The sequence below is a fragment of the Pseudonaja textilis genome, chromosome 1, assembly GCF_049901715.1.
Source record: "Pseudonaja textilis isolate UNSWEBS1 chromosome 1, rPseTex1.2, whole genome shotgun sequence".
Lineage (NCBI taxonomy): Eukaryota > Metazoa > Chordata > Lepidosauria > Squamata > Elapidae > Pseudonaja > Pseudonaja textilis.
Window position 1 is genome coordinate 81,915,803 of NC_141990.1, and position 25,202 is coordinate 81,941,004.

General features: G+C 39.2%; 1 protein-coding gene across 1 annotated transcript; it reads right to left on the bottom strand.

Moving 5' to 3' along the window:
• Positions 1-2,149: 2,149 nt before the first annotated feature.
• On the bottom strand, positions 2,150-14,347 carry IYD (iodotyrosine deiodinase). The gene is made up of 5 exons (XM_026705408.2): positions 14,056-14,347; positions 6,185-6,367; positions 5,127-5,286; positions 4,149-4,305; positions 2,150-2,444 (listed from the first exon to the last, which is right to left on the bottom strand). Exons 1-5 carry the CDS (start codon positions 14,234-14,236, stop codon positions 2,262-2,264), a joined length of 864 nt encoding a protein of 287 aa, XP_026561193.1. The 5' UTR covers positions 14,237-14,347; the 3' UTR covers positions 2,150-2,261.
• Positions 14,348-25,202: the final 10,855 nt, after the last annotated feature.

The window sequence follows — 25,202 nt, forward strand, 5'->3', positions numbered from 1 at the left end:
AAACTGTCCAGCTCATCAAGCCCTTCATGAAGCTTCAATTGTTCATTGGTCCCCAAATATTTATGATATGAAAATAATTTAATAAATACTACTGTAACTAACAGTACTACATTTCATAATAGTAAAAACAACAACAATAATAATCAACCCCTTAGATAGGTCCATTGACCCCTGGTGTTTGATATTTACCATTTTGGGGACTCTGACATAGAATCACTCTGTCCATTACTGCTATCTCAATTCTTAGACTGAAAAAGGCATTCAAAAGGGGGGGAAATCCTGCTCATAATATTATTGTGAATGGTAGATGTGTTTCTGGTTTACATGATTAATCTTATGGAAGGAAAGCCTTTTATTATTACAGCTTCAGCAGCCCGTCTTGTACGACCATCTGGCTTTATTATGAAATTATGTTGGACTTATTGCTGCTTGAGATTTTTTAAAAAAAACAAAGAATAATAAAAGCTCAGTTTTGCCTTAGAGCAGCATTTTTGCATTTTCCTCTAGTTCAGCAAGCAAGAGAGGATTACTGTGACTGAGCAATGTGGCTCCCGAGGAGCTTTTCTGTCAAGTCTGCTTATACAAATCACAGAATAATTGCTTTTTCTGCAGAGATTATATGGAGCTTATATTTATAGTGTTAAAAAAATTGTTCTGTATTATTCCCAATATATTGGGCATATTTATACACTAGTATAAATGCCCTTCCCACACAGGATTAATGCCCACAGAGGCCTCCCCTGAAACAATGCTGTAGTTTGAGAATTATGAGGGATGAGAGAAGGTTGGCACAGTGATTAAATTAATAAATGGATATGAATTGTTTTCCCATCCCACTCTTGGAATGAGGGAAGTAAACACACTAGAAGCAATTAGTTGTGTTAATTGTATACTTAACAATCAGTTGTGTAAATTATGACCTTTATTTAATGCACAGACGGTCAGACATGCTTTTCTGAGGTAATTTTTTAATCAAACTGAAGGAATAGCCTGTATCTCTTTTCATTATACTTAAAAATAATAATTCTGCAAGATGATGTGCTGTAGGGCAAGATTTCTAACATCTCACCAAATGGTACCTTCAAGGACTCTGAGATAGTCATTCTACAAGTAAAGACTACACAGGGACTCTTTGAGAGGGAGAAAAACCTTCTAAACAAACTAAACAAAAAATGTTTCTCCCTATGGTATAGGGAGAAGCTCTAAAATAGGCATGGAAGCAGCACGGGATTAATGGAATTATGTATTTCTCAGAGAACTATTGTATTACTTTCCAGTTCTTAAATATGTTTCCACCTTCAACAAACTTAAATGTTCTTACATTCATCTGTCATGATGACCCCCCCCGCCCCCAAGAATCTTGTGATACATTATCTGCCCTTATTTCAGTATTAGGGGTTATTATACTCTTAAACTAATATTTAGAGAAGTAGGGAACCAGTGCAAAATACTACCAATGGTAGATCTGGACATCTCTCAGTGTTAATACAGTCCCACCCAGAGGTAGCATTCAGCAGGATCTGACCAGTTCTGGAGAACCAGTAGCGGAAATTTTGAGTAGTTCAGAGAACCAGCAAATACCACCTCTGGAGATTTTACAGTATCCTTCCCCTGCCACACCCACAGAACTGGTAGTAAAAAAAAATTGAATCTCACCACTGGTCCCAACCATCCAACCTAAATCACAGATACTGGAAGGCTTGTATTGGGAAAAGGCAAAGAAAACTTATTCCACACTGGATCAAAATAAATGGAGTTGCTTGACCCAATCTCTGGGCAAAGGATGAGATGAAGGCTGCATGGGCAAATGTGTCCTTAAAGAACAGTGACTGAGCCATCCTTGAGCCAAGGCTCAGGGAAGGAACTGTGGATACACAAACACACACACAAACACACAAAACAAAGCAAATGCTTCAAAATATTAAGAAAGTAAATTTAAGTTAAATGAAAATATAATTAGAAATTCAGTTGAGTAAAGTCACTTAAAATCTCACTTCAGCTTTTTCCTTGGCATAACCAGTAATAATAATCAATGACTATTCTAATCACATTTTGACGGTTCGTTACTATATTCCATTGCTTATATTCTCTTTATGGTAACATTTAAGGTACTTGAAGACATCTAACAAAACATACACATAGATTCACATTTAGATGCAAAAACGCTTCCATTTATTTGAATGCAGTTACAGAAATAATCAAGGAGAGCAAATATTCTTTGGGTGGTTCTTATATCAAAATATATTTCAAAGTGTTCCGGGTTATATAACCACCATAATGTCATCCAGTGGTTTTCTGGAGAAGTTCGGCACAGTGGCGTCTTTACTGGGGTATCCAACTGGCAGCAGCAGAAGCAACTTTTCATTTGGTGGGCGCTCAAGCAAAACTCTTAAGCGTGGGCCACAGTTCAGTGGCGTTGTAGTGACTGTCACCAGGCCCACATTCTAAAAGCAAAAAGAGAACAAAATATGAAAGCGTTCTTCATCCACTTTGTTCACGCCCTATAAATCTCTGAAGAATGTACATGCTTCAAGTTTTCACCACAGTATTTCATTCTGGAATACCTTGTCCCTTAGGTCAAGAGATCCTTTCCCTGTTTAAGAATGTCACACTGAAACAATTCTTTAAGGATTTTGCAAAGAGAACCAGCTTTAGTGATTTGTTACATGTTGTATGTTTGTATGTTCTTATTATATAGCAAACCACTGATGAGTAGGTGGCATACAAACAATTGTACAAATGATTAGATAGATACATAGATAATAGATAGGTAAGTGTATGTGTATCTAACATAAGTATATGCTTGAACATGCATAATCTCTTTAGAAAGTATACTGCAATTATATATGTTTCAATATTGATATATTTTCATAACTCTGTAATATACATTTATGGTGCAATACAATTATTTTCTGCTCAGGTTAATACAAAATTACCTGCTCTTCAGTCAAATAGAATTCATAAGGTATTCATCACATTATGTCCATACAAATTTTGTAACTAGCCTATTTTCGGGCATTTTAATAATGTTTACGTACATGTCAGTTTGTAATATATATTGCAACATATGCTATACTTAATTCCAAAGGGATTCAGCTTGTTGCTAAAACTCCAGAATCATATAATATAAAGACAAGCAAATTATTCTAGTGTGGCTTTCTGATTAAATGGACTGTAGTCTATAAAATCTATGCATAAAAGATTACATGAAATGTTTCATTGTTTTACCATATACATAATTCTTGTTATTTGTTTCTCCTTTTAGTTGGGGCAAAAACTCAATAACTCATGCCATAGATCTTCTAATGTGAAGCTATCATTCAAAAACTATAAATCTGGCTTTTCTTTGAGGATGCATGGGAAATCTATTGAAGAGCTGAATTTTGCAATAGAACTGGATAGAACAATAGAATTCAAAGGGGCTTTTTATTGAGTCTAACCTTCACACAGTGCAGGTAACTTTAAAAAAAAACAAACCATTTTTCACTGGCTTCCATCTGAACACATCTAGCAAAGGAAAGCCAAGTAGTTTCAGTGTTAAACTACCACAGCTTGGATTCTTCCCCCTCAAATTTAATTGAATCTGCCTTCTTATTACTTAAATTCACTGTTTTGTGCCTGAATTTTACAATGATAGAAAATGAGTCTTGGGGATAAACCAGTAGGAATAAGTCCCAAATATGCCTTATACAAGTTATATGCTTAGTCTTATTTTCTTTTTTAAAAAATAGAGAAGAATTTGGAGAAAGCCTAGTCCGCTAAAACAAAGGGCCCAAGTTTGCTATTTGCAGTGCTCGAGCTGAAATATATACAATATAAATTGTTTAGAATAAATGTGCTTATATTATACTGACAGATTGTCATGGAATTTTAGTATGTTAACTTTGCCCTAAACTTGCTCAATAGAATTAAATGAAAACCCCCAATCTCCCAAGATTACAACAGCCTGTATATTCTGTCAAATATTGTGGCCTAAAAGACCTTTCCATTAAGACAGAACCAATTTCTCTTTTTCCCCAGATGTGGTCTAAGATAAAATGTATAGTTAAAGCAGGCATTAGTTTCCTAAAAAAACAATGGTTGTGCATAATCCTCCTCATTGATTATATTTCTTTATGCTCTTGATCTTACCCAAATTGCAAGCATACCTCTAAGGCAGCGAGAAGGATGCCACATGCGATAGAAACACTGATCTCATTGTAGTAGTGAGTTTTCTTTTTCCCATCTGGAAGTATTCCATACACCTGCTTGAAAATGAGAATCAAGTACGGAGCGCTATCCAAATATTCTTTGATCCAGTTTGTCCTAAGAAAGAGTCATTTTTAAACAGCGGTTTAATATTAAATATTTGCACTATCAATAGTTATAAAATGCAAATGTATTATACAATAAAAGTCTGGTTGAAAACCTACAAAACCATTTGAAAGCTGCCAGACATAACACCTACTATTTTTCTACCTACAAATAAAACTGCTTGCATTTTCTCTAGCAACTTGGCTTGTACTCAGAGGTGGGATTCAGCAGGTTCTGACCAGTTCTGGAGAACCGGTAGCAGAAATTTTGAGTAGTTTAGAGAACCAGCAAATACCATCTCTGACTGGAGATTTTACAGTATCCTTCCTCTGCCATGCCCATCAAGTCACGCCCACAGAACCGGTAGTAAAAAAATTTGAATCCCACTACTGCTTGTACTGTTTCAATCACAGCTGCAATAAATTTGTTGCCATACAAATGTCAGGTGAGTAATGAAGTAGAATTTGGTATTTTTAAGAAGAAAAAAATATGCTGGAAAGAGATATATTTAAAAGTACAAACAGACTGAAATGTATTTTCAAACCTCATAGAAAATATATATAGTGAGGGCATGGTACCATTTTAGAACTTTGCTAACTATAATTTCAGGATTAAAATAAAAACATTTATTTCATGATTAATTAGATTGTTCTGTATATAAGCAAATGATTGTATGAATGGATGTATAGGACAAAAGATAGTCTTTAGGAATATGTAATAGTACTCAGGAAAAAATGACACTAATAAGCTATATTTTAATCGATCTTTATATCCATAACCTAAAGAACATAAGGATTACTCCCTCCAAGTTGCAACAATCATCCTATTGATACCTTATCCTTTTTAAGTCATTAACCCATCTGTCTCCCATCCTTTTCATGTAGTTCATTTCTTCCTCTTCTTCAATGATTTCCCGGATTTTATGCTTTACTTCTTTATCATTGACAATCACAAAGGTCCAAGGTTCAGTATGTGCTCCACTAGGAGATGTTCCTTTAATTTAATAAAAAGGAAATGTTTGGATTAAAGAATAAAGCTACCTGATGATGCTCTAATAAAAGAAAAAGTAGACTTCACACCTTTAAACCTCATCACTTTTGGAACTGGGATACAACTATGTGCTAAGATTACAGCATTCAGTCAGATAATTGATTAGATTAACTTCAATTAAATTGTTGTAAATTGTTGCCTCAACATGAAACAACAAAGCTAGTTTCAATAAAACAATGGATCATGATCTTCAGCAAAACATTTTGTTTATAAAAGAGAAAGCCTTGGGAAGGAGGGCACCTTCTGTGACTCATAGAGGCAATATAAGGGATAACTTTGGCTTCCAACTGTTATCTTATTCATATGTTTAACACTGCTGTTTATTTTCCATTTTACCTTATATGAGCTTCCCCATAGTTACTGTACCTTAGAGATGTACTTCCTGAGGCTATATGTTCTACACCAAAAGCCTGGGCTATAACTGAGAAATACTTTACACAAGTACAGAGTGACAAGCAAGCATTGTATTTATCTTAATTCAACTTAGTAGACCTCCTTCTTAGCTTTACCATATGGATTATGTTAAGTGGGTAGTATGGGAATTATTGAGGTAAATTGAAAAGAGCTTCTGTCTGTCTGTCATCATCATCATCTTTCTATCCATCTATCATCTATCATGTTGGGAGAAGGATTTTGAAAGATACTGAAACTAATATTGAATTATTATAGGAAGACTGAGTTCACACAGAGCACCATTTTCTTACTAATGTTGTTCACGCCTATAAAGATATCGTACAAGATCCCTTTAGATTGATATTTTTGAAGTGAAAAATAACAGGATGCTAGAGTAGTTACTCTAATTTTAATCATTTCCAAGAAATCCATTTACAAAGAGTATTACCTGCAGTTTTAATCACATTGTCAATTACTTCTCTTGGAACTGGCTCATCACTGATGAATCTAACAGATCGTCTCTTTTTGAGGAGCTCATAAAAATCCTTTGATCTTTTGACCATATCTTCTTCAGAGTAACGTTCAGTTGAAAAAGGGATGTGAGCTAATTCATTCCATTCATCATCATCATCTTCAGGAGAAAGTGGAGGAAGTAATACAAACATAAACATAAAACAGGATAAAGGATAAAGGATTTCAATTATTTTTTTATGGGAAAGAAAAAGTCTAATCTTTGGTCCTATTTACTACTGCATCTAACTGTATATCAACATAATAACAATTATAATAATATAATAATAACACAAGAGCACACAATAGATACAAACTCAAGGTTAGCCGCACCAAACTTGATTGTAGGAAACACGACTTCAGCCACAAAGTGGTCATTGTCTGGAATACTCTACCTGACTCTGTGGTTTCTTCCCCAAACCCCAAAAACTTAAACCTTAGACTGTCTACTATTGACCTCACCCCTTTCCTAAGAGGTCTGTAGCGGACGTGCATAAACGCACCAATCATGCCTACCATCCCTGTCCTATTGTTTCTTTATTTTTCTTATATGTGCGCATTTCATGTATTCATAACTATGTATATACTTATACCTACTATCTTGTAAGCGATTGACAAATGAAAATAAATAAATACAAAATAAATAAAAAAATAAACAAAGAATTTTGGCGGAAACAAGATAAAATTTATAGAAGACTATCAAAAATAATATTTTTTAATATTTGCTGAGTCTTGGGGGGACATACTTGCTGAGTCTTGGGGGGATATACTCTGTATGCAGAAAAAGGCAAATTCCATTTCTGGCATCTCCATATAGAGCTAGGAAACTACAACTAGCTAAAATCTTGCAGAACCATTGCCTTAAAATGAGTGTGGCCTATGGAATGGCCTATGGAAAGTATTACAGTATAGCTTCATTTGTGCTTGCTTAAATATGGGTTTGTAGGAGCTAGATGTTAAAAACGTAGAGGGCAGGGTTTTCCCCCTGCTATAGACAGTATTTGACTGATTAGTCTCTGGGCACCAACTTTATTTAAGAGCAGGAGGGTAAGTACACATTTAGTAACAAGTAACTAGCAACTAGTAATTTAGTAACTAGTAACAACTGCCTCTATCTCATATTCTGCAATAGTTTGAATTCAATTTACGGAATACAAATTAGAGAACTCTTTTCCAACAGTAACTGCAGCATGATTGACTTTTGTCTCAACATACGTCCACACAAAAATCAATACAACGATGTGATCCCCAATTATAACTTCAAAAAAGGCAACTATGATCTTATAGACAATGATCTCTCATCCCTTGATTGGCAACTTCTATTCACTGGATGCAATACTGTTGAAGACCATTACAACATATTTTTACTTGAAGTCAAAAGAGTCATCAAACTATATATACCAATAGCAACTCTCAAAACCAGAACAAACAGATTATCTTTAACAATAAGGAAGTTTCAATCCAAAAAGAGATCACTTTGGCAGAAAAACAAATCTGGTCACGTTGCCAACTTCAAAAGTCGATACAAACATTTATGCCACCAAATAAAGACTGAATGCACCAATTATCACATTAAACAAGAAGAAAACCTTCTGCGCACCAATTCCACCTGCGCTTTCTACAATTTTGTAAACAACAAATTAAAAGACTCGAGGTCCATCCCACCCCTGAAAGGACCTAATGGTAAAGACTGCAATGATGATACCATTAAAACCAACCTCTTTAATATATTCTTTGCCTCAGTATTTGTAAACAGCAATGGATCATGCCCAGTATTTCCTAGTCAAATCACAGACAACTACAATGATCTAATACATATCGATTTTACAGAAAACAATTTTGAAAAAGCACTACGCAATCTAAAACCATATCTCTATATTGGACCGAACAGAATATGTGCCTACTTCTTAAAAAAGCTATCCATGGCCATAGCCGAACCTCTAAGCATAATCTTTGAAAAATCTTTCAGGACCAGCTCCTTGCCAAAACTATGGTCACAAGCCATGGTCATCCCCATCTTCAAAAAGGGAGACCCCAGCCTAGTTGAAAATTACAGACCAATCTCTTTATGCTGCGTCACCTGTAAAGTCATGGAATCAATTATTAACCAATCCATTATCCTCCACTTAGAGACAAACAACCTACTCTCTAATAAACAATTTGGCTTTAGAAAAAACTATCCTGTAATCTGCAACTCTTCCACTGCAAAAACATATGAACTACACAACTCGATCAGGGCAAAGCGATAGACGCAATCTACATAGACTTCTGTAAAGCCTTTGATTCAGTGATATATGACAAACTACTACTAAAACTAAAATCCTATGGTATCTCTGGACACCTGGATAAAAGCATTCCTGTCAAACAGACAACAAATGGTCAAAATTGGGAGCATCCTATCAAATTCTGTACCTGTCAACAGTGGTGTTCCCTAAGGCAGTATTCTAGGACCAACTCTCTTCATACTCCACATAAATGACCTCTGTGATCATATCAAGAGTAACTGTGTTCTCTTTGCTGATGATGTAAAGCTATTTAGCATCATAGACAATACTGCTACCCTTCAAAAAGACCTTGACTATGTAGCAGAATGGTCAAACAAATGGCAACTTCAAATCTCAACAAATAAATGCTCTGGCAAAAAAAAATTAGAAAATAATATACAGGCTGAATAGTCAATACCTTGTCGATGATCCAAACTCTGTTAAGGACCTTGGAATACTCATCTCTAATGATCTAAGTGCTAGAGCCTACTGTAACTACATAGCCAAAAAGGCATTAAGAGTTGTTAACCTAATCCTACATAGCTTTTTCTCTGGTAATATCATACTACTAACTAGAGCATAGAAAACATTTGCTAGACCAATACTCGAATACAGCTCATCAGTCTGGAACCCACATTACGTAACTGATATTAGCACAGTTGAGAAAGTCCAGAAATATTTCTCAAGAAGAGTTCTCCACTCCTCTACTCATTGCAGAATACCTTATGTCACCAGACTTGAAATTCTAGACCTAGAAAATCTAGAACTACACCGCCTTCGGTCCAATCTAAGTATAGTATTATTGCAATGTCCTACCTGTCAATGAATACTTCAGCTTTAACCATAACAATACAAGAGCACACAAAAGATATAAACTCAAGGTTAACCACATCAAATTTGATTGCAGGAAATACGACTTCAGCAACAGAGTGGTCAATGTCTGGAATACTCTACCTGACTCTGTGGTTTCTTCCCCAAACCCCAAAAACTTGAACCTTACACTGTCTACTATTGACCTCACCCTTTTCCTAAGTGGTCTGTAGCGGGCGTGCATAAGCGCATCAACGTGCCTACCATCCCTGTCCTATTGTTTCTTTTATTTTTCTTACATGTACTCATTCCATGTATTCATAACTCTGTTGATACTTATATCTATTATCTTGTAAGTGATTGACAAATCAAATAAATAAATAAATAAATAAAACATTGCATCTGTGTCCTGAGGCAAACATTTTAATGGCTACCTCAAAGGTGATAGAGCTGCAGTGCTAAGATTCCCTGGTATGGTTATTGAGGTTGGAGTAAAGCCACACAAGTGCTTCTTCTCTGCAGTAGCACTGACCCTTATTTTCACGAGAAAAGGATGAAGGAAGCTAATAGCAAGCACTGAGAAAAAAAACCAGGCCCCAAGAGCCATACTTCCATCCTGTAATCCAAATCTTTCTCAGCCACTTCCAAGCAATCCAAATGACTAGAGGAGGAAGAAGAGAATGGAGGAAGTGTCACTGCTACTGCTGACTGAAGCAACAACTAATTCAGGAATGGGATGATTATGCTGATATATCACTTTGATACCAGATCAAATGGTTCCTTTTTGTCTAAGCCTTTAAATGTTTTCAATCCAGTTTGCCTTGATTTGTTGATCGGTATTTAGCTGGTATGGTCATGAATAGTTGTTTATGCTCTGATTGCTGTAATTTTATTTTTGCACCATTTAAAAAAAATGTATGTACAGCATTATTCTGTTGCAAATGGAACTGTGGTTTGCAATGTTTTAAAAGTACATACAAAAACAAAAGATGTTAGCAGCTGCAGAATGATTTCTCCCTTTACATTCTTTGTAAATGTACATTCATACATACAGAAAAACACATTCTTTTTTTCTAAATAGTCTAAGAATTATTATTTCAGCTATGTATTTCATGTCTTTCATGTAAAAAGAGGCAGAAAGAAATACTTCCCATTTCTTTAATTTCAAAACAAAAGAATTAGTGGAGGAGGGCTGCTAACAGGGGTGGGATGCTACCGGTTCTGCCCAGTTCTATAGAATCGGTAGCTCTGAAGAGCAGCAGACACCAAACCGGTTCTGTGTCTGATGCTGTTTGGCCCACCCATTCGCCCAGGCTCTTACCTGTTCTTTATTTCCTGCTTTTTCAACCTCAGCTGCTTTGCGCGGCACAGCTGAGGTTGAAAAAGCAGTAAATAAGTGGGTTTTCAAATGCTGCGCACCCATGCGCAGGGCTTTTCAGCTGTCCAGGCAGCACAGCTTAAGGTTTATTATATGCACACGCAGTGCACATCTGGTGCACATGCGCATGAAGCGTAATCACCGAACCGGTAGTAACACCAGTTGAATCCCACCCCTGGCTGCTAACTGTCAAATTCTTGGCCTGAGGGCCAGATGCATCATGTGCTGGCCATGACCACGCCCGGTTTAGCAAAGGGGGCAAAAAATCCTGATATGTCACATGATGTCACCGTGACGACGTGAGTTTGACACCACTGATATACAATGTTCCTCATGCTGTTTGTTTAGTGCCTAAGAAGGGCTTCTTACTTTTCCATTTAATTTGATATATGCCAAATCATCAATGTTCATAAATCCTTAAGAAAATATCAAAAAGAGGTGAAATAATCCATTGGTTAAACATAAGGAGACAAAATGGACCCCTAGAAGCAAAATTCATGATCCTAAAATGCTTGCCACTTAGTGCTTTGATTATAGTGCTCGGGGTTGTTTTCTTTGGATGTTGACAGGACTTTAAAAAGTGCTTTAACTTTTCTCACTCTGCCATCATACACTATTAAGTGACTCTTCTTAATGCACCCAAGCTATCTGTTTGCTTAAAAGCAATGAACTGCTGTCTTTTATCAACCTGGCTGAGCATGACTAACAGCTGATCACAGAATGCAAGTATGATGTTTTCATCCCACCAATCAACACATTGTGTGCTATGACTTCAGTCCATTCTCTCATTTCTTCATGGCAAAGGTTTCTATTACCACTCTCACAATCCAGACCAGGAAAACAACTGAGAAAGGTAAGAAAACCTGTAAATCAAGGTTCCCCTCTTCTGGATTTTTTTTTCTAACACTAATTTTGACACATGAATTTACATATTCCTACTATTCTTAAATGTAATGCATATTTAGGCCAGTGCCTATGCAATGAACATAAGGATATTCCGCAGAAGGCCAACTCCTGAAAGACATCAGAACAGGGGTGTCACTCAATTTCATTGTGGGCCGCATAGGGTTGTGTTTGACCTTGGGGGGAGCCGGGAGGCATGGTCAGGATGGACATGGCCAGCTCAATGTCACTCATGTCGGGGGTGTCTGTGGTGCAGTGGTGGGATTCAAAAATTTTTATTACCGATTCTGTGGGCATGGTGTGGTGGGTGTGGTTAGGTGGGCCTAACCATGTGACTGGGTGGGCGTGGCTTTTTTTTCTTTTTTGCAGTTGCCCTCCCACCCATTTTTTGGTCCTTCTGGGCCTCAGAAGAGCCTCTGGGGGGGGCGTTTTTGCTCCCAGAAGATTCCTCGGGTTCAGGAAGAAACAAAAAACAGCATGGGAGGGGCACGCAACACTCCTCCATGCTCCATTTTGGGACCTTCCTGGCCTCTGAGGAGCCTCTGGAGAGGGTTTTTTTGCTCCCTACAGGCTCCTCTGAGGCTCAGAAAGCAAAAAATGGAGGGGGACTGAGCCCCTCCCTCCATTTTTTGCCTTCCTGGTCCTCAGCAAGGGGAATCCTGGCACAGCTGATTGTATGAACAGCTGATGGTTGGGAAGGAAGAAAAAGAAATACCTTAAGGGGCCAGTGTCAGATGGGTGGGGTGAGAAAGCATTGGGTGGGCAGGCAAGTGAGTTAGTGGTGACCAGGCGACCGGGTCAGGGGCGTGGCCAGCTAGAACTTACTACCAGTTCGGCAACCCATACCAAATCCTTTCTACTGGTTCACCTGACCTGGTGCGAACTGGCTGAATAACACCACTGCTGTGGTGGCCCAAGCACTCTACCAGAGAAAATGGGCTCCTGGGCTCCATTTCAGCTGCGACGGCCTCCTGCAACCCTTTACCAGTGAAAACAGAGCTCCATTTTCACTGGCAAAGGCACCGCGGGCTGGTCCTTCACTGCTTCCAGGGCGACCCTGTGGGCCAGATCTAAGTTCCCCATGGGCCGGATCCGGCCCCCGGGCTTTGAGTTTGACACTCCTGCACTAGAACATTAGTTGATGGGCCCATTCAGTTAAAGAGCAAAGACAACACAGGCCTAAAGCAAGAGTCAGTCAATGGATGCCTTTCCCCTCAGGCAAACCTTTTATAAGAGGAAGGAGTAGTATTGGCATTTTGCTTTCTCCTCTGAGGCTAATTTGCAAAACGTATAGGGCTGCCTTCTTCCCAACACAGCCAGCAGTGTTAGGATTGGTCCTTTGCACAAGAGAATCCAGAATCCTGCATCAACCAGAGATGCTCATTCTGGAAAGGCATCCAGCCTTGAGTATATAACCACCCTATCAGAACAGGTTGGCCTGACACTTCTTTCACTTTCTATCCCCCATTTGGAAAAATTCACAGGTCTTTGGGCTTTTTAGTAACAGGGAAGACATGGCATGTATAAAAGCTGCATCTAGTTATTTGCACACCATGGAAAAGCTCCTCACTTGTAACTAAGCACATTCCATTGCCTTCCATCTAGGAACACATTGTATTGAACTTTCAGGGACATAGATCTCAATAAACATGTAGAGGTAAAGTGCTTTTGTCAATAATGTGCACACTGTTGCTGCTTTCTTTCTCCCTAACTCAGATCAGCTTCACTGCTTCCTATATCAGTTACAGTTATTACTCTGCATAACCAAAAAGGAAGACAGGCTATGTTAGCCTTGCAAGGTAATCCAGAAAAGAAGCATAGCCAAGACCAACAGCTCTGTCTTTACTGTAAGGGGTTACCCACCCCTCCTGTTCAATCATATCTGATTCTTGCAGACTGCCTGGACATGTCCCTGCCACTGCCTCCTTCCTCGGGCTGAGAGAAAGTGTCTGGCTTAAGGTCACCCAGTTGAGTTCATGCCCAAGGCAGGACTAGAATTCACAGTCTCCTAGTTTTTAATCTGATGCCATAACCACTATACCAAACTGGCTCTCACTATAACAGAAACTTCCTTCCATTATTTTCCCCAAAACTAGGGAGGCACGTTCACCACTTCTCCTCCTTCAGACTCAAATGTTATTTATTAAACCATTGTCTAGGCTGCAGTTCTTCCTTCTGTCTCCCAAGGTCATTCTCTTATCATTTCATGCTACAAAGCTACATATTGCCACTTTTGTCTCCTCTTGGAGCCCATCAAAAACACCAGGCACCACACCAGCTCTATTTCATTTCTTCAACCCCTCCATGTCTTCAGCTGTATAGGAGTTACCAATTAATACCAAAACAGAAATAATTAAACATTAGTGTAAAACAGCCTTTCCCAACCTGTTCTTCTCCAATGTGTTGAACTTCAAATCCTCCCCCCAATTCTCAGACAGGAATAGTTCTTCATACCTTCTTCGTCTGCATGTAAATCAGTCCCGTCTTTCATGTCTTTGCCCCATGGGCCAGGCGCTACCTTTTTGCTGGTTGTGCTCAGCTCTGTCTTGGGTATTTTCCTGCTGTTTCTGAATATTATCCCTATCAAGACACAGATTAGTGCCACCACAGCTGGAGTTAATAAAGAAAACGTCATAATCGATGAATATAAAATGTGGTATCACAAATCCCCACTCAGCAAATGCGTCTTGTTTAGAATGAAATTGAAAACAAATAGCCCAAAAGGATTAGAACCACCCACTTAGAGGGTTTTGCCCTCTTGGCTTCCTGAAGCTGGAATTTTCTGAAGTTGCTCTTCAACCTCTAATAAGATCTGGCTTCTTTCCCAGAATTAAGCCTGTTTGTTTTATACCTGAGTTGATATCCTATTGCAAAATCTGACCCCAAGTTACATTAAGTTGAACCACACCAATTTAACTGCTACTATGTTCTTGGGAAATCATGAGCCAGTATATAGAGAGAGCTTGGACATCTCTGAAGGTTGAGCAAAAACGTCCAATGAAAGATACTCAAAACTCTCCTAAAGGGACTAGGAATAACTCAGGCTCTCCTCTAGATATTTTATTTACTTATTTATTTATTTATCTGTAAAATTTATTGACATACCTCAGAGTAACTCTGATCTATTTTAGATCTGTTTTAGACCAGATTAAAGCTTTTGTCATCATGCCTTCCTTTAGTATAATCTTAACGATCACACCACCCTACCCAAACATCAAAATGAACACAAATGAACAATGAAAAGAATACAATGAAACTTTGGAAAAGATGGATTTATTGTAGCAATATAATACTAAAAAGCTTCTTCACACCTTTTCTGGTCACTGTTTGCATCTCCCCAAGAGAGGTATACCTCACAGTTCAGGAAGTCCTATTTTAGACTGTAAATCACCAAGCAGGTCATCTGGTGTCCTTGCTGATCCAAACTCAGGGTTGGGATTCTACGGGTTCAGCCTGGTTCGGGCGAACTGGTAGCTCTGAGGATCAGCTGGGAGAAAACTGGTTCAGTTTGCTCTGATGATCAGCTGTTGGGCCCACCTACCTGCCGGGGCTCTAGGCTGTGCTTTATATCCTGTTTTTCAAGCTCAGCTGATTCATGCAGCACAGCAGATTGCCACGCGCCAGCTGTTTAACACACAGGGATTGATGGAGAAAGTCAGTAGCAAACACTCTGTGCGCGCATAAAGCACACATTTGGCGCACACATGCATGAAGCACGCACTCACCAAACCGGTTGTTACATTGGTTGAATCACACCCCGCTTGTACTATCCAAACTGCATAGTACAAGCTGGGGAAATTATACTGCTGCGGGAGGTAGAAGCATTCACTGCCAGGCTCAAAATTGGAGGATTTAGAAAACGAATATTCTCACTTATTGCAGAGAATTACTTTGGAGCCTTAGATAATGTCTATAAATACCTCCAATTTTAAATGGTTAAGTTTAGCAGAGCTAGCAAAGGTCCTTTTTATGTGAGTGTTTCTGCATTTCCACATGTCCAATATATTGAATAGACATTCCTCAGATTTCATCATTGAAGCTGATGTTTTCTTACTACTATCAATCCTTGGAGCCATTACAGGGCTTGTACTGCACATCGGAAGCCCATAAATGTCTTCATTGAAGCCCTCCTATTTCATAGTTACCTTCACTCTGTCAATAGCAGTCTGGCACTGCTATTCATATGCAAAACGTTTTCAGTGCTAATCAGGATGCTTTGCAACATTGATAATGCTCAGAATTAGCTCAGACAGATACCTTCCTAATTCACTGGATGGTAAAGAAGAAGAAGGAGGAGGTACAGCACAACCAGATGTGCAAGATTGTGTAGATTGTTTATAGTCTCAGTAAAAGCAGTTATAGCCTTCCTGTGGAGTTGATGGTTGATCTGATGAACTGACATTTTGTTACATTCTTGATCTAGACCAGTGGCAGACATTATAAGACTGAGCCAAGTCAGAATAGTGATTTATGTTTTGTTATTACTGGATTTGTAAACCTCCCCAATTGCCTTTTTTGCATAGTGTGTTTCCCCTATGGAACAGCATCCCCTCAGGGATTTGCATAACCCCCCAAACCTGACAGCCCTTTGTAAAGCAACAAAGACCTGGCTCTAAATTCCTCCATGTTGTCAGCAACATGAAACAATGGAGCTCTATAGCAAACCACTAGAGGGTGTGAAAACGCTGCGGAAAAGTGTATCTCATGGAACTGTAGCTTCTAATACCACCAAAACACACCGGCATAAGGAAATCCAGGTACTTTTCTTTCTCAAATAAAAAAAGATTGATAATAAGGTACTGTAAACCATTTCTAAGAATAATGTGGTGCCTGACTCGAAATAAATCACATAAATATATTCAGAGATCTCACATCTTATTTATATGTTATCTTCTAGATCAGGGGTAGTCAACCTTTTTATACCTGCCGTCCACTTTTGTATCTCTGTTAGTAATAAAGTTTTCTCTAACCGCCCACTGGTTCCACAGTAATGGTGATTTATAAAGTAGGGGACAAAACCCCTACTGCCCACCATGAAAGCTGGAAAGCCCACTAGTGGGTGGTAGGGACCAGGTTGACTACCACTGTTCTAGATCATCAACCATGTCTTCCTTGACTTAACTAGTTTATGCATGTTTTACCTATTTTGAAAACATGACTGAAACATGACTGTATTGGTTTGCACTGTGCCATTTTTCTCCAATTTCATTAGATGAACATTAAATGTGGCTAATAGGATATCTGGCCATTGCATATTTGAAAAATGTAGAAGTGAGCATCAGTATGGTACAGTGGTTAAGGTATTGATTCAGGACCAAGTAGACTCAGGTTCAAATTCTGCCTCAGTCCTGGAAGCTGACTGGATGACTTGAGATCTGTATTCTCTCTTAGTCAACTTATCTAATGGGATTATTCGTATGGAATAAAAATAAACAAGAGGTTGCCCTAAGTTCCTAGAAGTAAAGCAGAATGTGAATTACATGAATGATCTCTGTCCTTTTCTCCCTCTAATTCATATTAAAAAGTATAACCGGATACTACTTGATAAACCGGATACTACTCGATAAACTATAGGGGTATCAAACTGGTGGCCCATGGGCTGGGTGGGTCATGCACAGGCCATGCCCACCCCAGCTCTGCAAAGGCAAAAAATGTGATATATCACGATACGTCATGTGATGCAACTGAATTTGACACTCATGAGCTACAATTATCCAGCTGGGTTGTCACTAGAGAATGACTCACTATGACACATTCTGGTTCTTCAGTTCAGAATAGTTCAAATTGGGCAGCAAATTCTTTGGAGAGTGGGCGTACAACCTAAGAGCCATGGCAGCGCAGTGGTTAGAGTGCCACTTTGATCACCAGCTGCCAGCAGTTTGGCAGTTTGGGTCTCACTGGCTCAAGGTTGACTCAGCCTTCCAGCCTTCCAAGATCGGTAAAATGAGGACCCGATTGTTGGGGGCAATATACTGACTCTATAAACTACTTGGCTGTAAAGCACTGTGAAGTGGTGTCTAAGTCAGGAGTCTTCAAACTTGAAGACTTCAAGCTTTAAGACTTGTGGAGTTCAACTCCCAGCATTCCTCCTCCAGTCATGTTAGCTCAGGAATTCTGAAAGTTGAAGTCCACAAGTTTGAAGACCCTTGGTCTAAGGGTTATTGCTATCTAAGATATACTTCCATTTCATAGGCATATCTCACAAGGATATGCCACTCCTGTGCCATATCCACCGAATTTTAGAAGTGATCCAAAGATGTTGACCTCCATCTAGAGCCTTCTCATCATCTTCCCGCCACTTGACACCCAAATGCCCATGAGGAAAGAAAAGGAATTGCTGCAGAAGGTCTTTTGACTGGCTACGTGGAAGTATCTTTAATTTTACAAGGGCATCACTCATTCACATTTAATTTCTACATGGCTTCTGTAGAGTAGAACAGTTTGAATAAGTCTGTCCTCTGAGGAGTCTGGCATTTGCAACCCAGTGTCTCACAAATGTCTCAGGCAGGAGGACAGGGAAAACCTTTTTGTTATTGTCATTGTCATTAGACACAAACAATTTCCTTCCCTTGCCATATGTACCCAATACACTCTGGGCCTGCTACCTCATCTGTCCTACTTTTCTTTTCTTTTTTTCAGTTAAATCAGCTCTCCTGATATGATCTTGCTGCCATTCAACAACTCTGTTTTTCCTTATATGTATTTAATTTTTAGAGAAATGTTGGATACTTGCTGATGATGGCAATGAAAGTATCAATAGCTGTTGTAAGCTGTTGTTGTTACCTGTTGTTGATATGGTTGGTCACACAGTCAGCCAGATGTTTAGATTGGATTTGGCATTAAAAAAGTACTATCAAGTCCTTCCCAAGGACCAAGGATAGGCAGATTATGTTATTTGATGCTGTTAAAGGATTTTTGCAATTGACTGAGCAATCCCCCACTTCCAGTATCCTCCAGAATTCAGGGGTGAGGAACTATGGCCTTTTTATGTCTTGTGGACTTCAACTCCCAGAATTCCTGAGCCATGCTGGCTCAGGAATTCTGGAAGTTGAAGTCCACAAGTCATAAAAGGCCCATAGTTCCCCACCTCAGCTCCAGACAAACCAAACTCCAACTTCCAGAATTCTGAGACAGCAAGCTGACTAGGAATCTCAGAATTGTGGCCCAGAAAATCTGGAGGACAACGGTTTGAGAAAGTTATCCTAAGATATACACAGAAGATCAATGCCATGTAGGAAGGTGATCCCATTTATGAATTACTATAGAAACTTAACAACCCCAATACAAGTGGAAGATTTAAAGATAAATGGTTAAGGTGTATTGAACCAAAGATCATATTTGTTGCCATCAAGTGCTAAATGACTTCTTTCTTTCCTTGTTTCTAAGATCAACAGCTACCTAGTGCCAATAGCATGGAGGGAGGGCAGAAGGGGAGCAGAATGACAAAAGTAGAATCATGGCATCTTAAGCCAAGCCCCCGCCATCTGTGTCATGATACTGCATTTGCAAATGAAAGGAGCAGAGCTAGTGGTATGATGCAGAAAGGGATGTTCTAAGTTTTACATGAGGACAATGCCATATTCTGGGTTTTTCCAGAAGACCTTCCATAGTCTGACAAGGTCAACCCAATTGAAGGCTGAAGCACTTATTTATTTCTTACTATTGCTTGTTCCCAGGGATGGGATTCTACCAGTTCACATCTATTCTCTAGAACCACTTGTTAACATTCTAAGCAGTTCGGAGAACCAGTTGTTAGAAGAAATTACTGGCCTAATCCTGTAAGAAAGGCAGGAAGGAAACGTTCTGGTGTTGCTTACAGAAACTGCCTCTCTGTTAACTCTTATTACATTCTTGGCAGGACTAGACTTCCTGTCTCAAGAACTTCTCTGGAGTTTTTTTCCCCCTCCTTTGCTGGTACTTTGCTTGTGTGGAGTGATCATTCAAAGTTACAATGGCATAGAAAAAAGTGACTTATGACCATTTTTCCCACTTACGACTGTTGCAGCATCCCCACAGTCATGAGAGGCCAGGCAAGGAGATGCGTGCCTCAATGTGAGTGATATTGAGTTGGCCACACCCAGCCAATAACATGACCACCAAGCCATGTCCACCCAGTCACATGATCACCAAGCCACACCCACCAGCTAAGCCACACCCACAGAACCAGTTGTTAAAAATTTTGAATCCCACCCCTGCTTGTTCCTCAACCTTTTTTAAAACCAGCTTGAACATCTGGCATTTACCTTTCCATCTAATCCACACGGGATGACCCTAAGCATTATTTTACTAACAAAAAACTCCTCTCTAATGAAAACCTGTGAATGCACAAAGGTATATGGTACCCTAGGCCACATTGCCTGATGGTATCATCTCCAAGGCAAAAATTTGCAGCTTTAGAGTAAATCAGAAGAAAAAACATCATTGGAACTCCCTTCAGCTTTGGTACCCTAGGCTCATGTCTACTTGGCCTTAGCCTAAAGCGGGCCTTGATGAGAGCTAATTATTAAACAATTGCTTCTGATACAAGGCTGAGATTTTCTGAATGGAAAACCGGATATGAAATCCCCTTCCCTCTCCTGCTTAATTGACAATGTCATTAAGCCGGTACATTTATAGATAAAACCTAATGCTATGAAATCTCATACGCATTTTGCTTTCAAAATAATCCAACCCAGATAAATTCCCCGGGTGAAGATGAAATAAGCATACGATCTTTGTCACTAAAGCCTTACAGTTTGCTGTGAAATACATAGATGCTCCTTTCTCATTTCCTACTAGTGCCAGACCTTACCTCTTTTAGCTTCCAGCCTTTAATTACTGAAGAACTGTCCAAATAAATACAGTATGACATGAAGATAATATAATTCATTGCATTAATCCTCTACTAAACAGCCAGTAAACTCAGGGAAAATTCATTAAAATAATCAATATGGCAGATACATATTCTTTCTCAGATTTCTGACTCAGGAATACATGTTGATTAGCAATAAAGCAGTGGTGGGTTTCAAAAAAATTTCCTACTCGTTTGGTGTGAGCGTGTGCTTTGCACGCACGCAGCATTTGCAACTCACCTTCTGCTGCAAGCCCTGTGTGTAAAACAGCTGATGTGCAGCAATCCACTGTGCCACACAAAGCAGCTGAGGTTGAAAAGCAGGAAATAAAGGTCAGTATATAGCCGGGAGAGGTGGGAGGGCCCAACAGCTGATCGTCAGAGTGAACTGATTTGCTCACAGATGATCCTTGGAACTACCAGTTTGGCCGAACCAGGCCGAACCAGTAGAGTACCACCACTACAATAGAGTATGCAAATATTACATAGAAAATGAGAGAAGAAGGAGGTGGACCCCAGGTTTTGGACTGAAATTTTGATCATCCCTGAAGATTGGGTAAGATATTAAGGGATATGAAAATAATGCCCCAAAATGTCTGGAATTCATCAAGTTGTCTGTTCCTGATACAAGGAATGAGAAACCTCTGACCAATCAGTTGAACCTGGCACTCTTCCTTGTGTTCCTAGGTACACCATAATTAGGTTGTTTTTTTAAAAAGAAAAGCTTCCATGGATACCAATGGAAGTGTTTATAAATATAAACTATTATATATTGTGTGTCTTGGAGTAGAGTCGCAAGTGGAGCTAGAAAAGAGCAATAGCAATAGTACTTAGTCTTATATACCACTTTGCAATGCTTTACAGCCCCCTCTAAGCCATTTACAGAGTCAGCCTATTGCCCCCAACAATCTGGGTCTTCATTTTACCCACCTCGGAAGGATGGAAGGCTGAGTCACCCTTGAACCTAGTGGGAGTTGAACTGCCAAATTGCAGGCAGCCGATAGTCAGCAGAAGTAGCCTGCAGTACAGCACTCTAACCATTGCGCCACCACACATAATGTGCTTCCTCACACACTGCTACATTTCAAAAACTTAACCCTGCCAAAATGGGGGCTGTAACAATGAAATCAAAGCCTCACCACGACCAGACAACCACAAAATCATCACTGCATGGTAATACTCTTAAAAGGGTATGGATTTTGTTTCTATGGCGGGCTTGTCCAGGAAGGGTAAATGGCTAAGAGTGAGAAAGGAAGAATTAAAAAGTCTCCTCCATGCAGAACTCTTGAGGATTTTATGGATGTATCCATATAGTTTCCTTAGCAGCAGAATCAATTAGATTTGTATTCTTTCCAGCGTGGGCATGTTAGGAGCCTTGCATAACCTAGAATGAGTGACAAAGAGGGAGACACATACATGGATGCTTGGGAGAGAGGAGAGGGGGGAAAAATTGGTTGCAGTAGCTAACAAAAAATCTTCAGGGGTACTGAGGCACATAGGTCATCTATGAGCAGTTTTAGCCATTTAGTGATTGTCCCCACCCTAACAGATTTTTTTAAGTAGAATTATCTGTAGATAATAGGAAGTATGTTTAGTTTCTTCTGTGAATGAAGGCAAATGTCCCAGGGTAATGTTGCAGGATCCAATCTGAGTCAGTCACCAGAACTACAGATTTATTCTTCCAAGCTTTCAGATTTGTGCTGGAGCCCACCCTCAGGGAACGTCTCTCTCTTCGTTTTTTTCTCATCACAAATTTTCTTCCCCGACACTGCCCTCCCCACTTCCCCAAAATGTTAAGGTAGCCTCTAAGCACAGTATACGTACCTGAGTTTCCTAGACCTTTGGCTGGAGTGATATCACCACAAGAATGTTTCAGCCAGACATTAGCAGGAACCAGACTTCCTTACTGAATGATTCCAGAAACCAAGACATGTGTCTTTGCTTTCAGAAAAATTATTTAGACGATTATGCATTTCAGATCACAACTGATGGGGATACGCTGAAGAAAAAGAACCAATTATGACAGAAAGACAAGTAAAGGTTGCCTCATGATGACTTTACCAGCTCAAGGGTGAATGAGAAAACTTGGCTTTGACCTACCTAGGATTCTATAACTGTTTCAGCTGAGTTCTTCATTGGCTGATCTTAAAAAAACGAATCCCCAGAGTTTATTCTAGTTAACACTTGGATGGGAAATCTGAGTTATAGGCCAGACAGGGAAGTAAGAAAAAATATCTCCGAAGAAGGTATTGGCTAATCCATGGACCATTAATAGGTCAGATTCTTGTATATGTTGCATGGAATAAACAGTGCTTTTGAACTCTTTCCTGGTTCCTGATTTCTTGTGCATGACATTAGAACAACTGTGGCAAAGGAAAGCAAAGATGGTACCAGAAGTAAAAGGCACGTTGGATGCAATTCCAAAATATCGGGAGCACCACTTGAACGCTATCAGCATTGAGAAAGTCAGGATTGGTCAATTGCAAAAGGCAGCTTACTGGGAATAGCTTACATTCTGAACAATACCTTTAACACGATCAAGCAACAACACCATCTGTCTATCCCAGGTGCATGGCAAGGATTTGATAGGTGGATAAAAATGCCAAATCCAGTCTAAACATCTTGCTGATTGTGCAGTCAACCACAATAATGAATTAATATGTAGACTCCAGAATGTAGGTCTCCTCAATTGATTTATGTTTATATATTTTATCTGATTTATACTTACTGCAACTGACAAGACCTTTAAAATTGCAAATACATACAAAACCATATAATAAAAATTCTGACAAACTATACATACACACAAACACACAAACACACACACACACATTCTTTTATACTTTGTTTTAATAATTAAGTGTTCTCACTTTTCCCCTTTGTGAGGATAAACACAATAAACATAACACATGCAATTCATTAATTCATTATTTACTCCAGTTGGGCTTTCAGTGATACTAATTACACCATATTTGCATCACAAGGAAATCATCCAAAATGCAGAATACACAGAGAGCTTCTCCAGTAAACGGTCTCAAGGTTTGTATTTGTAATGTAATGGGCATCCCAATGAACATCAATACATCTGAAACTTCACAGTGATTCTGACATATTACTATGTACTGCTCAGTTCAATGGGCAGGAACATCACAATGTTTGCCGAGATTGCAAACAGAAACCTTTGAAAGCCAGATGGGTGGGAGGGGAGAAGGACGTATGATTGAATGAGGGTTTGGGAGCATGGATTGTAAACAGATGTCTTAAGGCTCAGGCAGGTGTTTCAAAGCTACTCCCTGAATGTGACAATTGAGAGAAGAGCAAAAGGATGAATATTTGAGGGAATTCCTTACAGAGTAAATGTGAAATAACAAGGATTTGCAGAGGTGTGGGAAATCTTGCAGAGGCATGGAAAACATTCTTGCATTAAAAAAATGTCCTGTAAAGATCAATCTCCAGAGGTTAAAAAAGTTTGTGGAATGATGATATCAATATAGGGGGCTCTGAGGAAAAATCAAACTCTCTGCAGAGGCTTTGGGAAAGGTCCTTCTGGATGATACTGGTATGATCAAGATACCATAAATGTTCTGCAAATGTGGCACAGTAAAACAATTTTTAAAATGCCTCTTCCCCTATTCCCAGGAGCTTGCAAGTTTCCAAGCCAACATGAAAGTAAATTGCAATTGCAAGAATGTTGACATGTTTCATTCTTCAATTATTTACATTATTTCACTTTTCTAGAAACCACGGTACTGTTTCTTGCTGTTGTTTTACTGACATCCCTGGGAAGGCAGATGGTTCTCTGGGGAAAATCATTGTGAAAAATCCTATGTGCCAAGAAATATCTATAGGCTTTTAAAAATCTGGTTTGGTTCATGCAGTCACTTAAGTAATTCTGTTTTTCAGAATTGTTCATCATCAATACATGATGGATTTGGTAGCATAAAAGATACCATTCGTTTATTTTGTTCCTCTTATACTGTGGGCTTAATAGCTGAATTGCATTATAGACAATTGCAGGTGATAATTTAGGCAGTAGTACTTGGTTTGTTTTTCCTGGACCTGTGCTGTTTTACCTATCCAACGTGGGTCAATCACTGGGACAAGAGGTTTAGTCTTCTGAACTTTGGGAGTCATCAGAGGTGGTATTCAGCAGGTTCTGACCAGTTCTGGAGAACCGGTAGTGGAAATTTCGAGTAGTTCAGAAAGAGAACCGGCAAATACCACCTCTGACCTCTGAGATTTAACAGTATCCTTCCCCTACTACATCCACCAAGCCACGCCCACAGAACCGGTAGTAAAAAAAATTGAATCCCACCCCTGGGACTAATACTGGAGCCCATCCTTGGGGAATTTCTCTCTAGAAGAATGACCACAAATTGGATCCTGCAACATTATCCTGGTACACATATATTTGCCTTCATTCATATTTTATTTAGTAAAGTCCTACACTTAGGCAAGAAAAACCAAAAGTACACATATAGACTGGGTGAAACCAGGCTCAATAGCAGTAACTGTGAGAGGGATCTTGGAGTCTTAGTGGACAACCAGCTAAATATGAGCCAGCAGTGTGCAGCAGCAGCCCCAAAAGCTAATGCAATCCTAAGTTGTATTAATAGAGGGATGCAGTCAAGATCAAGGGAAGTACTAATACTACTCTGTAAAGTCTTAGTAAGACCACACCTATACTACTGCATCCAGTTTTGCTCACCACATTATAAAAAGATGTTGAGACTCTAGAAAAAGTACAGAGAAGAGCAACCAGGATGATTAG